Below are 15,149 nucleotides of genomic sequence, written 5' to 3'. Positions count from 1 at the left end.
CACCATCTGCACTGGTTTTGGAACCCCAAAAAATAAAGTCTGTCACTGTTTCCGTTGTTTCCCCATCTATTTGCCGTGACGTGATGGGACCAGATGCCATGATCTTAGTTTTCTGAATGTTGAGTTTTAAGCCGACTTTTTCACTCTCCTCTTTCACTTTCATCAAGAGGCTCTTTAGTTTTTCTTTGCTTTCTGCCATAAGGGTAGTGTCATCTGTGTATCTGAGGTTATTGATATTATAATCTTGATTATAAGATTACTATATAAAAATAGTATATTATAAATAATATAATTAGTATCTATTGTTTCAGCCCAGATCTTTTTGGAGTTTCATATGTATATTTTTGTAGTTTACTGGATATCCACTTGGAAGTTCCCAAAGCACCTCATATTCAAGATGTATAAATCAAAGTCTTTGATTCACCTTACCCTCGTGCCAGGGATATTCTCCCACCCCATCCCCCACCCCAGATTACCCTGTCTCCAAGAATTTTCCCCACCGTGTGTTAGTTGCTCAAACCAAAAATCTGGATGCCGTCTTCCACTTCTGACTTTGCTCTCATACACTGGCAGTCACTGAGAGCTGCTGATGTGCTCTCCTGAAAATAGCACTTGTCTATTTTCTTTCCATGTCTGCTGCCCCTTCTCCGCCTCGGGCTCCCTTTGTCTCACAGGGTGTGGTAGCAGGATGTGATCACGTCTGCATTAGGAGACCGCTCAGGTTTGTGCGATGGAGAATGAACTGAAGAGGGACAACACTGGGCACAAACAGTGGGAAGACTAGCGTCTTTAGGTTTCCAGGAAGAGGGCTCTATAGGGACGGCATGTCTGTTGGGCACATGAGAAGCCCAGCTGCACAGAATAAGAGACCAAGTCACCCTCTGCTTCTCTGGTTTCCTCCAGTGCCTCGAGGAAGTCATTCCTCCTGAACAAACAAGCCTGTTAACTTGTGTTCTTCATCTGTTCACATCCTTCCTGTCTCCAGGGGTCTTGTCTTTCTTACTCCCCAGCGTTCTTTGCTGGCTCAAACTGGCATGTACGTTACCTATCTGGAGGAAGGCCCCCTCCTGGCCATGTATTCTTTCTTTTAACTCTCCAGTTCTCCTTTCCTTCTTATCCTGACTCTTAGAAGTATAGGCTGCCCTCTTCAGTTCAGTTCAGTCACTCACTCATGTCCGACTCTTTGCAACCCCATGGACTGCAGCACGCCAGGCCTCCCTGTCCATCACCAATTCCCGGAGCTTACTCAAACTCATGTCCATTGAGTCGGTGATGCCATCCAACCATCTCATCCTCTGTCATCCCCTTCTCTTCCTGCCTTCAATTTTTCCCAGCATCAGGGTCTTTTCCAATGAGTCAGTTCTTTGCATCAGGTGGCCAAAGTATTGGAGTTTCAGCTTCAGCATCAGTCCTTCCAATGAATATTCAGGACTGATTTCCTTGAGGATGGACTGGTTGGATCTCCTTGCAGTCCAAGGGACCCTCAAGAGTCTCCTCCAGCACCACAGTTCAAAAGCATCAATTTTTCGGCTCTCCACTTTCTTTATAGTCCAGCTCTCACATCCATACATGACCACCGGAAAAACCATAGCTTTGACTAGATGGACCTTTGTTGGCAAAGTAACATCTCTGCTTTTTAATATGCTGCCTGGGTTGGTCATAACTTTCCTTCCAAGGAGCAAGCGTCTTTTAATTTCATGGCTGCAGTCACCATCTGCAGTGATTTCGGAGCCCCAAAAAATAAAGTCTGACACTGCTTCCACTGTTTCCCCATCTATTGCCCATGAAGTGATGGGAGCAGATGCCCTCCTCACACCCCAGTTTCAGAAGTTCACTTGCTAAAACCCATCCAGTGAACGTTACTATGGGTCTCCAAGTACCCCGATCCCGGGGGCCCGTTCAGTCTGCGCTCTGTCAGCTATTACTGTGTCAGTGTTGTGGGACACTCTTCTTCAGGCGCTCTTACCCTGACACCTGGGACATCACACAGATGGTCTCTTCTTACATCTTCCTTGTTAACCTCTTCTATATGTTTTTACATCTGCCAGTGTTTCTCAAGATTTAATCTCAGCAGCCTCTTTCTCTTCTTCTCTACAGTCTCCCTGATCGATTTTATCCATTCTTATCATTTCACTTTTCATCTATAGTCTGATGATATCCAAACGATATCTCTACCCTTGGCTAGATTATTGACATTCAGAATTTTATCTCCAACATCCCTGTTCCCCGCTGGATATATAATTTGTGTCTCAGAAGTACCTCAGAATCAGTATATCTGCCTTGTTAACCCCTGCACTGTCCCTACTACTCATTCTTTTGCCTAAAACTGAGCGTCACACTGCTGTTACCCTTGTCTTCAGCACCCATTATTGCCTTTATTTGGGGCTCTTTTGTCTCTGGCCTGAACTATCTTGATAGTTTTCCAAGTGTCCTCCTTTTCCTAGGCTCATTTCCTGAAATCCATTGCCACCAAATCCTTGAGTCCTCCTTTTTTCTCTTTTTCTCATTCTGCCTTTCTAATTCTTCCTAACTAGCCTTTGCTAGGATTACTGGCTGAACTATGTCACCAGTAACTGTAATTCTCACGTACCGCAGTCTGCCGTCCAGACAGCCCGGGATCTGTGTCAGTGTAGCGCTCTGTTCATGTCCCCAGGTCCCTGGCTGCTCCTGGGAGGATGGACAGAGTTGTGCACATCAGTTATCTCCAGACTTGAGATCCCCTCTACATCAGTCCCTTCCCGTCCCCTAAATGTGCCAAACCTTAAGCTCTTATTAGACTCTACCCTTCTTGCCATTAGCAAACAATCATATTTTTACTTTGGAATAATGACAAATACTAGAAATTATTTTCCTCAGATTCCTGTTCCTTATCTTCAGGTATGTCTGTATCTGCACCCGCTTCCTGTGTGCTTCAGTCTGGGCTCAGCGACAAGGGCTCTGTTCTCCAGGGCAAGGCGAGCACACGTTAATCTCTTCTGAGACTGCTAGCAGACATCCTCTCCCTGTCTCTGTCTTCAGCCTTTCTTTCTCTGTTGATTCTTCCCTTAATCTGACAACAGATACAAGGCCACCAAACTTTACACTTAAAAATAGTTAAAATGGTAAATTTCATGTTATTTTATTTTATCATAGTTTTTAAAATAGAATGATGATATAAAGACAAAAGAACAGATCTAAGGCTTTTCCAAGATTGGAAACATTTTTGCTGTAACTGTTGCCCTCCCTATTCTCCTCATTCAGACTTTTCAGTTATTCACTCTATGGCCACTGTCTTCCCTTTCCCACCACCTGTTCATTCCATCTTCGGTCTGTTTATATTCAGTGTAGGTTTTGTTCTGATCATATCACTAAACCTTTCTTGCTTCATCACTTTTCTGAGTAGAAGGATAAGCTCTGAGTAAAATAAGGGAGTACCAGGTAAGAGGAAGCAGTTTATCTTGGCCCCACAGTCTTGGGCCTGTTGAACTGGCTCCTCAAAAGCTCAGATACAGGGACTTCCTGCCGATCCAGTGCTTAAGACTTTGCCATCCAGTGCAGGGGCTACGATCCCTGGTCGAGGACTTAAGATCCCACATGCCTCACAGCCAAAAACCAGAACATAAAACAAAAGTAATATTGTAACAAATTGATGAAGACTTTAAAAATGGTCCCCATTTAAAAAAAAATCTTAAAATGTTAGAGAAAACCTGAGATATGAGCTAAGTAGAGGATAATTATACATTTGTGAAAGTACTAAATGCCACTGACTTATTTCCTTTGATATGGCAATTTGTGTGTTAAATTCACCTCAGTTTTTTCAAAAAGTGAAACTCCTTCACTGCATGTGACTGGGGAGATTGGGGCTCTAACATCCCATCCTCGTCTTTAAGAGCATTCTCCTTTAGTAGGAACAAATATTATTTATTACATAGATTTTACTCTTTTTCAAAGTGCTTGTTTAGGGGGAGGTTAAAGGAACAGATTAGGCTTCCTTGCGGACAGAAGCTGTGACTTGTTCGTCTCCAGGCACTTGGCAGTCCCAGCACACAGCCAACATTTTGTTCTCTGTACAGAAAGATGTGGCCTGCCATATGAATGAAGAGCATTCCATTGTGAGGTCATGAATTTCACTAATTATCCTTTGATAGTTCAGAGATTTTTGTACCAGTGTCCTGCATATCTGACACAGTGAGTGGTTATTTCAATAGAACCTTACATTTTCACCTTGTATGTTGTTGCCTTGTAATAGCACTAAGCAATTAGACGAAGAGGTACAATAATCTACTGAAAGTAACTACTTTCAAAGTATATGTTCTCAGACACTAGATTTTGAGCAGCAACTTAGAGAATTTGGATATAAGCTTAAATCATATCCATTTAAATTAAGAACAAAACATGCCATTTCTGAGTTATGTAACGTTAGTCCATTTGGAACTGGTCCTACTGATTTGAGCAAAAAGAATTTGGACTTTTTTTTTCCCCCCCAGAAATTTATCCCTGCTTTCCCTTTTAGCTTTCCAAGGAATCCCTTCAACCTGTCGAGGTCCTCCGAGAGGAAGCCTGTGAGATCCTGGATGAAATGAGCCACAAGCTGCGGCTAGGAGCCATTCGGTTTTTTGCCTTTGCCCTGAGTAAAATATTTAAACAGATTTTCTCAAAAGTGCGTGTAAATGAAGAAGGGATTCAGAAAGTGAGTATTGCTTGTTAAAAAACAATCTCTTCTTCAACCCCTCACAGTTTCTTCAACTCAAAGGCGTCTCACTTTGCATTGGATGAGCAGCTCCTGGTTATCAAGCAGTGTCCAGCCTGAGCATAAAACAGCTCTGCCTCTCTGATGGATATTTCTCCCTCTTCCCTTCAGACCTGCAGGCTTCAGACAAACCGACTTAGTCACTTATGTACGGACTTGACAGACTAAGCTAATGTCAGATGTTCACTGAGTAGCAAGAGAATTTCTGTGTATGTTTCACTGAGGTTCTACAACATTTCATTTTCTTGTTACTCACACACCTTTTTGGCGTGTTTTTCCTATAAACAGAGACATTCTCTTGTGGTGTAATTATCAAAAGAAGCAAATTAACATTGACACCGCGCTGGTAATACAGATCCTTTTCATATTTCACCAGCTGTCCCAGCTCTGGCACATACAGGCAAGGAAAGCCCTACGTCGTATGTCACAGTCAGCTTCCCTATCTCTTTGGAGTTTTTTATCTAGAACAATTCCGTAGTCTTTGTTTGTGTTTCATGGTACTGCTTTTGAAGGAAACGGACCAGGTGTTTTCTGCTGCCCCTTGATCCGGGTTGGCGCTCTTTTCTCAATCAGGCAAAGGCCGTGTCCTTCTCAGTGTCTCAGCCCGTGAGCGGGTGGCCTCTGTTTGCCTGTTCCTGGTACTGTTCACATTTGTCAGGTGCTCACCACTCTCTGCCACGTGTCTCCACTGTAGAGTTGCTCTCTATTCCCTTGTCATTAATACACGTCTTGGGGAGTGCTTCAGGTTCCTGTTTGTCATCATACTTTCCTCTGTTAGTTTTTATACCCATTGATGATTTTTGCTTGAATCCAGTTATTACTCTTACCATTGCCAAATGCTGATTTTTGTAATTCCATCACTCCTATCATTTAATACTTTATTTTTTTCTGAAAATAAGAGCTTTCTCTATGAAGATTATTTTATCCATTTATGTTTTTAATGCATTTTAAAAATTAACTTGGAAACTCTTAAATTTATTGGCCTTCCTGCTCATGTCTTTTAATGCTGTGTTTTTATTCAGTCATTTACTTTGCTTCCAAGTATTTCTTCTTTTTCCTCCTGTGACTAATTTCTAAATTGCTGACTTACTGTCTGGATCTCTGCAGGAGGGTGTTTGGTACAGTGCTGGGGGCAGGGAATGTTGCTGGCTAGGTCCTAACTGATTACAAACTACCTTACCTCAGTTGATTGTGTACTTAGATTTCAGAAAAAGAGACAGTATGTTGACACATTGGGTATTTTTGAGGTTGATAGCCTGAGAAATGTTTTGGGAACTTCAGTTGCATTTGTCCCTACTACCAGGCATCCACTCTCCCCTGAGTCTAGTGTATAAATAGAAAAGTACCATTCATTTTCTTGGTCCTAACAATGTATAATTTTTTTTTTTAAATCTCTGAGAGAGACTTACTCTCTCTTCCTACAAACCACCAGTCAGTCTAGTACAGCAGCTAATTGTTGACTTCTTAACTCAGACTGACTTCAGATTCATTCCCAGCTCCCAGTGAACATTAGTGGCATGACTATGTCACAACCAAGGAAGCTGAATAAGGCTTAGGCCTTATTTACAAATATGTGTGTGATATTAAACAATGCATGTAAAATGCTTAATTGCTGCTCAACTAATATGTGTTAGTGATCATCACCATTATTATTATTATTATGATCTGTAAATTTTACATTTTTAATATTCTTGCATTATGTGAGATTATTTAGCTAGAACTCAGAAATAAGTTTTGTGTATGTGGTCAGAGAGGCAGAAAAACATTGTTAGTGTTCCCTCTGTAGCACATTCTTCCCCTTTCTGAAATAAGATACAGTTTTAATAAGAATGAAAGCTAAAAGTGTTCCAAGTGTAATCTTTGTCTTAAAGCTACAGCGAGCCATCCAGGAGCATCCAGTTGTCCTGCTGCCGAGTCATCGGAGCTACATCGACTTTCTGATGTTGTCTTTCCTTTTGTACAACTATGACTTACCTGTGCCGGTCATAGCAGCAGGAATGGGTACGCTTCGGTCTTCTACTTTCCTTTTTTATTTTGGTTGTAAAAATTAAAATGTTCACTGGAATGATTTTAACGATTCCAAGGAAGTTGAAGAAAATGATGAAAATATAATAGCCTCTCCCTCCTTCCTTCCAGTTCCAGGTGTAATAGTTGGATTATGTCCTCTGTATTGTGCTCTACTGGCCTAAACAGACATAAGCAAGCGTATGTGCACATAGGGCTTTTGGTTTAGGTCGAAAAGGGAGATTATACTATCCTACTGTTGTTGTTTTTTATTTGATAGTGCATCAGTGGTTATCTCTATAGGTCAATAAATAGATCTAAACTCTTTTTTAAAAAAGTAAAAAAAAATTTTTTAATCTAAAGGGACTTCCATGGCGGTCTGTTGATTAAGACTTCACATTTCTAATGCAGGCAATGCGGGTTCAGTCGCTGGTCAGGGAACTAAGATCCCACATGCTGTGCAGTGCGGCCATAAAATAAAAAAATATTTTAAATCTTAAAAAAAAAGAGGTCTAAACTCTTTTTACTATTTTTCAATTGTGGTAAAATGCACAAAACATAAAATTTGCCATCTTCATCATTTTTCAGTGCACAGTTCAGTGACATAACGTTCACACTGTTGTACTACAACCCATCCACAGAAGTCTTTTCATCTTGCAAAAATGAATTTCTGTCTTCATTTAACACTTAATCTCTCATTCTATTCTCCCTGCAGCTCCTGGCAATCACTATTCTGTTAATGCTTTGTATCTCTACAAATCTGACTACTCCACTACCTTCTGTGAGTGGAATTACACAGAATTTGTCCTTCTGTTGCCAGCCTGTTTCACGCAGCGTAGTGTCCTCAAGGTTCATCCATATTGTAGTGTCTGTTAGAGTTTTCTTTTTTTTTTTAAGGCTAAATAATACTCCAGTGTCGTCTTTTTCAGTTGCCAAGTCGTGTCCGACTCTTTGCAACCCCGTGGACTACAGCACGCCAGGCTTGCTCATCCTTCACTACCTCCCACTGTTTTATATATACCATATTTTGTTTATTCACTCATCTGTCCCTGGACACTTGGGATGCTTCCACTTTGTGGCTGTTGTGAATAGTGCTGCAGTGAGTGTAGATGGATAAATACCTGTTTGAGTCTCTGCTTTCAGTTCTTCCAGGTATATAGCCAGAAGTAGAATTGCTGGGTTAGATGGTAATTTTATTTTTAATTGTTTGAGGAACTGCCGTTTTGTTTTCTGTAGTGGCTGCACCCCCACAGTGCACGCAGGTTCAATTTCTCCACATCCAACCAACACTTATTATTTTCTGGTTTTTTAAATTTTTTTGTTTTTGTTAATAATAGTCTTCCTGATGGGTTTGAAGTGATATCTCATCATGAGTTTGATTTGTATTTCCCTGGTAATTAGTTATGTTAAGCATATTTTCATGTGCTTGTTAACCAGTTCTATATCCTCTTCAGAGGAGTATTTACGTCCTTTGGATTGTTTATTTTCTTTGTTGATGAGTTGTAGGAGTTCTTTATATATTCTGGATATTAACCCCTTATCAGATATGTGATTGTAAATATTTCATCCCTTTTCACCCTGTTGATTGTGTCCTTTGATGAGCGGAAGTTTTTCTTTTTTTCTTTTTTTTTTTTAAATGTATTTATTTATTTATTTTTTCAGTGGGTTTTGTCATACATTGACACGAACCAGCAATAGATCTACACGTATTCCCCATCCCGATCCCCCCTCCCACCTCCCTCTCCACCCGATTCCTCTGGGTCTTCCCATTGCACCAGGCCCGAGCACCCGTCTCATGCATCCCACCTGGGCTGGTGACCTGTTTCACCAAGAGCGGAAGTTTTTCATTTTGATTTACGGTCAGCCATGTGTATTCACAAGTTCTGTATTCATGGATTTAACCAGCCATAGATCAGAAATATTTGGAATAAAAACTCCAGAAAGTTCCAAAAAGCAATAATTGAACTTGGCCATTCATTGGAAACTATTTGCATAGCATTTACAGTATAGTTATAACTATTTACAAGCAGCTGTATTAAGAATTATAAGTAATCTGGAGCTGATTTAAAGTGTACGAAGGTGTGCTAGGTTATATGCAAATACTCTGCCCTTTTATATAAGGGACTTGAACATCCAAGTGTTTGGTACCCACAGAGAGTCCCAGAACCAGTCCCCCACAGACTTCTGCCAACCCAAGGACAACTGTAGTCCAATTTGTCTGTTTCTTTTATTTTCTGTGCTTTTGGTCTCATATCCAAGAAATCATTGTCAAATCCAATGTTATAAAGCTTTCCCCCTATATTTTCTTCTAAAAGTTCTATAGACTTAGGTTTTATATTTAGGTCCTTGATGTGTTTTGGTTTAATCTTTGTATGTGGTATGACTTTTTCTGGTAAGATTGTAACTTCATGTCTAACATTTTATTGCTACATAAAATTTTATTGCTACATAAAAATTGGTACAGCAGTGTATATGTATCATAATGTAGTAGTTTTGCTGTAACAAACAACTTTTCAATATATCTTCATATTAGTGCTTTTATTTCTGTAGGATTGATTCCAAGAAGTAGGATTGCCAAGGCAAAGAAATTGTTTTTTATCTCCCTTATAGGTAGCCAAGAAAGCTGGGATTCAACCAGTATGTGTGTACTCAGTCATGTCTGACTCTTTGCGACCCCGTGGACTGTAGCCCACCAGGCTTCTCTGTCCCTAGGATTCTCCAGACAAAAATACCAGAGCAGTGGTTTCGTTTCCTTCTCCAGGGGATCTTCCTGACCCAGGGATCAAACCTGGGTCTCCTGCATTGCAGGCACATTCTTTACCACTGAGCCATCTGGATTCAATCATACACCTTTGTTAATAAACCCAGGTGGCACCGTGGTCAAGAATCTGCCTGCCAGAGCAGGAGACTAAAGAGATACGAGTTTGATCCCTGGGCCGGGATGATCCCCTGGAGGAGGAAATGGCAACCCACTCCAGTATTCTTGTCTGGAAAATTCTGTGGACGGAGGAGCCTGGTGAGCTACAGTCCATAGAGTCACAAAGAGTCAGACACGACTGAGCACTAACAGTAAAACAAAAACTGCCAGGAACCTAAGCACTTTAAAAGCATTTCCATCTATGTAGACGTGTGAAAAAGTTATTTGAAAATTAGGAAAAAATGAAAAGAACTTTTTAAAAACTGATGGTGAACTCTTTCTTTTCATTCTTGACTTTTCTTTTCTGATCTGTGCTTCTAAAGGAACATCAATATTTTTACCTGATGGGTAGAAAGGAAAGGAGAGCGTGAGCTAGTTCGGCCTACCTGTCCAGAGCATGAAGGATGTGTTGATCTGTCATCAAGGCCAGGCTCCCCAGGTGGCTCAGTGGGTAAAGAATCTGCCTGCCAATGCAGGAAACACAGGAGATGCCGGTTTGATCCCCTGGAGGAGGGCGTGGCATCCCACTCCAGTATTTCCTGGAGAATCCCATGGACAGAGGAGCCTGGCCAGCTACAGTCCATGGGGTCTTAAAGAGTTGGACACAAATAACTGAGTACTCACTCACGTCATTGAGGTCAGCAGCAGTACTGACTGAAAAGGTTGGCATGATGCCATAGTGACGGCTGCCGCCCCTGTCTCTAGCTGGTCTGGTTGTAGATGCAGAGGTGCATGGGAAGGAGGGTGCACAAGGTAACCCCCCTACCAGCACCTGCCCACCGAGGCCATTCTTTCCCATAATCCCATTAGATGTTTCTTAAGATGAGGAGTGTCTTACATACATGAAACCTATCTTAGAATTTGACTTGAGATATTTATAGGAAGTTGCACTCTGTGGATAAATACTAACCAGCCTTTCTCTGGTAGACTTCCTGGGAATGAAGATGATTGGCGAGCTGCTGCGGATGTCAGGGGCTTTCTTCATGCGGCGTACCTTTGGCGGCAATAAACTCTACTGGGCCGTGTTCTCCGAATATGTGAAAACCATGTTACGGGTAAATGCAGATAACTACCCAGTGCTTTCAAGCTGTGCTTTCTTTTCACTGACATTTGCTGTAAGGCCTTATTTAAATTCTTAACTTCTGAATGGACCACGTAGCTGTTTCTTTCCCCTCGAGGAATGTACATAACCTCAGCAATCTGTTTACTCTGTGTGGCTCCCTTGTTTAAGTTTCACTGTGAGCAGTGTTTGCTCAGAGGGCTGGGGAGGGAACTTGGGAAAAGGAATCAAAAGAAGCATTTATTACTTTGAGAGTAGGCAACGGGTTTTGTGTTTTGTTTTGTTTGTTTGTGTTTTCTCTTTAAAGAATGGTTATGCTCCTGTTGAATTTTTCCTCGAAGGGACAAGAAGCCGCTCTGCCAAGACATTGACTCCAAAATTTGGTAGGTTCCTTACAGACTGAAGGAAAAATACAAACCCAGAGGCTTCAGGTGTGGTGTCGTCATAGCTGCTTAATGAACATGACGCTTCCTTTTTTGTTTTGCAAGATATTCTTTACCTTATAAGTGCAACTGTTTCTTTAAGTTCAACTGTCTATATTATATTTATGGGCTTGGTATGTGATGTATATTCTTAGTATCTTCCCACGCCCTTGTTTGCTCTCCTTTTCAGTATGTATGAAAAGCTCTTTCTCCCTGTGTTTCTAGGTCTTCTGAATATTGTGATGGAACCATTTTTTAAAAGAGAAGTTTTTGATACCTACCTTGTTCCAATCAGCATCAGTTACGATAGGATATTGGAAGAAACTCTGTATGCATATGAGCTTCTAGGGGTTCCTAAGCCGAAAGAATCAACAACTGTACGTAAAGCTTGATAGCCAAGCTTGACTTTACTGGAATTTATAGAAAGTGCTAGTTTATACATCAACTAATTTCTGGATTTATTCCTATTTTTCCCCCCTGTTATGACACTCATAGGGATTGTTGAAAGCCAGGAGAATCCTCTCTGAGAAGTTTGGAAACATTCATGTGTACTTTGGAGACCCTGTGTCGCTTCGATCTCTGGCTGCTGGGAGGATGGGTCGGAGCCCGTATAACTTGGTTCCCAGGTGCAAGGCCTGTGTTTTCATAACTGACATAGAAACAAGGACAAAAATCTAAAAGTTGTAAATTGTAATTCTTGAGTTGACCACTTGCAGAACTGAAACTTGCTTTTCTGAGATGATTCCTAGAGAAGAGAAAGCTTCAATTAATCTGTTTTCCAGACAGTTTGCTGCAGTGTGTATATTAAGCATGCCAGGCCAGACAGTGCTAAAACAAACACAAGACCCCATTGCCTGCTCTCAAAGTGACAAATGTTTCTTCTGATTCCTTTTCCCCAGGCTCCCTCCCCAGTAACCTACAAACTTAAAAGCACAAAAAAGAAGAGTGTGTTAACAAGCACATATATGGGAATTGTTGAGCACTTTTGGTAGGCCAGCCAGAGTATGTACTGTTTTTTTTTTTATTCTGGAAAGGAGTGTTTAGTAATAGTGAATGGGAGTGAGTCCCTGTTCTCAAGAAGGTTATGGTGTTATGGGCGAGGAAACATGTGAGGCTCTCTCGGGATGCAGCTGCAGTCACGCATTCGGGGGTTTTCTTAGTGCAGAGAGGTTCACCTGCGGGAGGAAAGGAGACAGAGCCTGCCCAGCCAGGCCCACGTGCCTGCAGCGGCGTCATCGTTTCCATGCAGTGCCATGGGCCCACGGCAGCTCCAGCTTCATTAGCTCTCAGAAGCACATAGTTAGCTTTTTGTAGCCACAGGCTTTCACTCTTTCGGTCTCAAAGTGGCCAATTTTATCCATTACCAGGGAGTTCTCATTGGCTACAGCTTTCACATTATTTTGTGGGTTATTATGTGACTGCTGTCAGGTCATATGCATATCCTTGGTCCAGCCAGCTCTGAGTAGGTTCCTGATATCATCCAGTGCAGTGTTTAGTGATCCAGGCATGAGGAGTGTGGCAGGTGAGGACCCTGGCAACACCGGGCAGGTGCCCTGAAACTTCTCAGAAGGACGGTGTGGCAGTCAGGCCCACTGTACAGCCTAGCAATGCAGACATGAGCAGTTGACAACAGAACGTATATCCTATCATAACCTGATTGGTATGTTCTACAAGAGACACGTTCAAAAGACTATGGATTCGAACGAGGCATAATAGTTCAGTCCACTGGAGGAGGCATCAGTTTTCACAAAAGAAGTGATCTATCCCACTTACAAAGCAGCAGAAGTGTTGTTTGTTTGTTTGTTTTGGCCTGGAATCAGGGATAATAGAACCCTGTTAGCTTGAGTATTTTTAATCACCTGTCAGGAGCATACTCAAGGTGAACAGACAGATCACACTTTAGTAAAGTGCAGGTATGTTTTTTCAGTGTGGCCTTAGAGAATTCAGTTGGCATAAAGCATGAGAATCCTCTAAAGGGACTGTCTTCCATTCCCTTCTCCTCTCACATTGTCTAAGTAGCAGAACTGTGATTGCTTGTTCTGTATTCTTCCTTTTAGATACATTCCTCAGAAACAGTCAGAGGAGATGCACACCTTTGTCACTGAAGTTGCCTATAAAATGCAGCTTCTCCAAATTCAAAACCTGGTCCTAAACCCATGGCCGCTAATAGTCGCTGTCCTGCTTCAGAACCAGCCATCCATGGACTTTGATGCCCTGTTGGAAAAAACCTTATGGCTGAAAGGCTTAACTCAGGCCTTCGGGGGATTTCTTACTTGGCCTGGTATGTATGTGGGACATATGTGGTGAGAATGCTTGCTTTTTTTATTTATTAAATTTGGAAAACTTATAGCCTAAACATGAAAAAAACCCATATAGGACTTTGAGCAAAGCATTGCTCAGAGAAAGAAAGCTTAGTCTGTTTTTATACTATAGGACATTGAGCAGGACATTGACCATAGCTTGTTGATTACTTGAGAATAATTGACTATATGTCATGTCTCACTGTAGACATGTAGATAGAGGACTAGAACACCTTCCTTTGTATCTGGTAGAGTGGGGAATAAATAACGACTCTTTGCACTCCACGTATTCTTCCCGCTACGCCCACCTCTTTCTGCCACATTACATTTGCAACCCATTGCCTTACTGGACGGTAAGGATTAAAGGGCTAGTCTTGCAGAACTGTATACAATTCTCTGATAATCAACTTTGGAAAAACCTCATTGGAGTTGTGAATACTATGCTCAGAGTTTGGAATATATATGACAGTAGTTAGCTTAAGTTACTTTCAATCTCTTTGATTTAAAATTATAGAGACTGCAATTGAAAATGCAATCTTTTGTGGGGGGGCCACAACCCATAACATATGGGATATTAGTTCCCCAACCAAGGATCAAACCTGTGCCCCTACATTGGAAACGCAGAGTTTTAACCACTGGACCTCTAGGGAAGTCGCAATATGCAGTCTTTTTAAGACTATATAATTATATATAGTCAAATACTTATTGTTCACTCATTAAACCTGGGAAGTACCAGGGGTACAAAGATGAACAAGATGTAAACCCTGTTCTGGATAGAAGGCAGGATGGGTGGTGATGTGTAAACTAGTAGTTTGTTGAAATAAAGACAGAGAGCTATGGACAGACTGCTGAGGATTAGAGAATAGTGCGTGGGAAGGGGCCCACAGTCAGGAAGGTGTCCTAGAAGTGACTTGTGAAGCAACCTTGAAGGGCAGTAGGAGCCCTTCAGGAAGACAGCAGGGGAGGAGCATGGCTAATGCAGGGAGGGGAAGCATGCAGTGGGGGGGACAGCACTGGGCGTCTCTCGACTCGCTGGTGATGGGTGACGTTAGAACATGGGCTTTGGGGAAGGAGTGGTGGAGATGGGCATGTGGACAAAGGCTGGATCCCAGAGGCCTGCTGCCTTGGAGTCTGGACTAGACTTGGACGTCACAGAATGAAGTCGTGAATTTTAGGCAGGGAAGTATGATGGATTGGCCTTAGCAAGCAGCCGGATTTCAGTTTAAAGATGGACTGCCATGGGGAGGGACTGGAGCCAGGGAGACAAGCAGGAAGGCTGCCATTCAGAGATGGGAACTCAGGCAGCAGAGCCAGGCAGCCACAGAGGGCGGCATGGCTGAGAGGCCTGGAGGGATTACTCAGGAGTGCCAGTCAGTTGAGTGTTGATCACCAGTAGGGAAGTAAGGATGAATCAGACATCTCTTCCCAGTATTGTAATGGTCTGATAGGAGGCAAAGGACATGTTGATTGTAATACAAGGCGTAAAGTCGTGAAAGAGGAATACCCAGAAACGTATGAAAATGGAGGCATCTGTCTTTCTGAGGTGTTTTGCTTTTTCAAGAGGGGATAAATATGTGGCTAATTCATAGCTAAAAGTACCTGTGCAGCCCCCGTGACAGCTGTAGTTGTCATTAATACAAAGTGAGAGTCGATTGGTAAGTTCCAGAAGTCAGGTACCAGAAGTGAGCAAACACAGTTTCTAATTTACAACGTGGTG

The 15,149-nt window shown here is 42.0% G+C and overlaps 1 protein-coding gene across 2 annotated transcripts in view; it reads left to right on the top strand.

Moving 5' to 3' along the window:
* GNPAT (glyceronephosphate O-acyltransferase) overlaps nt 1–15,149 on the top strand; it is a 34,525-nt gene that overhangs the window by 10,680 nt on the left and 8,696 nt on the right. For both annotated transcript variants that reach the window (XM_043925640.1, XM_043925641.1), the window contains exons 3-9: nt 4,493–4,669; nt 6,601–6,730; nt 10,578–10,705; nt 11,018–11,093; nt 11,358–11,509; nt 11,628–11,758; nt 13,190–13,413. In XM_043925640.1, coding sequence (XP_043781575.1) covers nt 4,493–4,669; nt 6,601–6,730; nt 10,578–10,705; nt 11,018–11,093; nt 11,358–11,509; nt 11,628–11,758; nt 13,190–13,413 — 1,018 coding nt within the window. The remainder of the gene's footprint in view (nt 1–4,492; nt 4,670–6,600; nt 6,731–10,577; nt 10,706–11,017; nt 11,094–11,357; nt 11,510–11,627; nt 11,759–13,189; nt 13,414–15,149) is intronic.

Source organism: Cervus elaphus, chromosome 15 (assembly GCF_910594005.1).
Source record: "Cervus elaphus chromosome 15, mCerEla1.1, whole genome shotgun sequence".
Lineage (NCBI taxonomy): Eukaryota > Metazoa > Chordata > Mammalia > Artiodactyla > Cervidae > Cervus > Cervus elaphus.
Note: the sequence above shows the minus strand (reverse complement) of the source record. Positions and strands in the feature narration are given on the sequence as shown.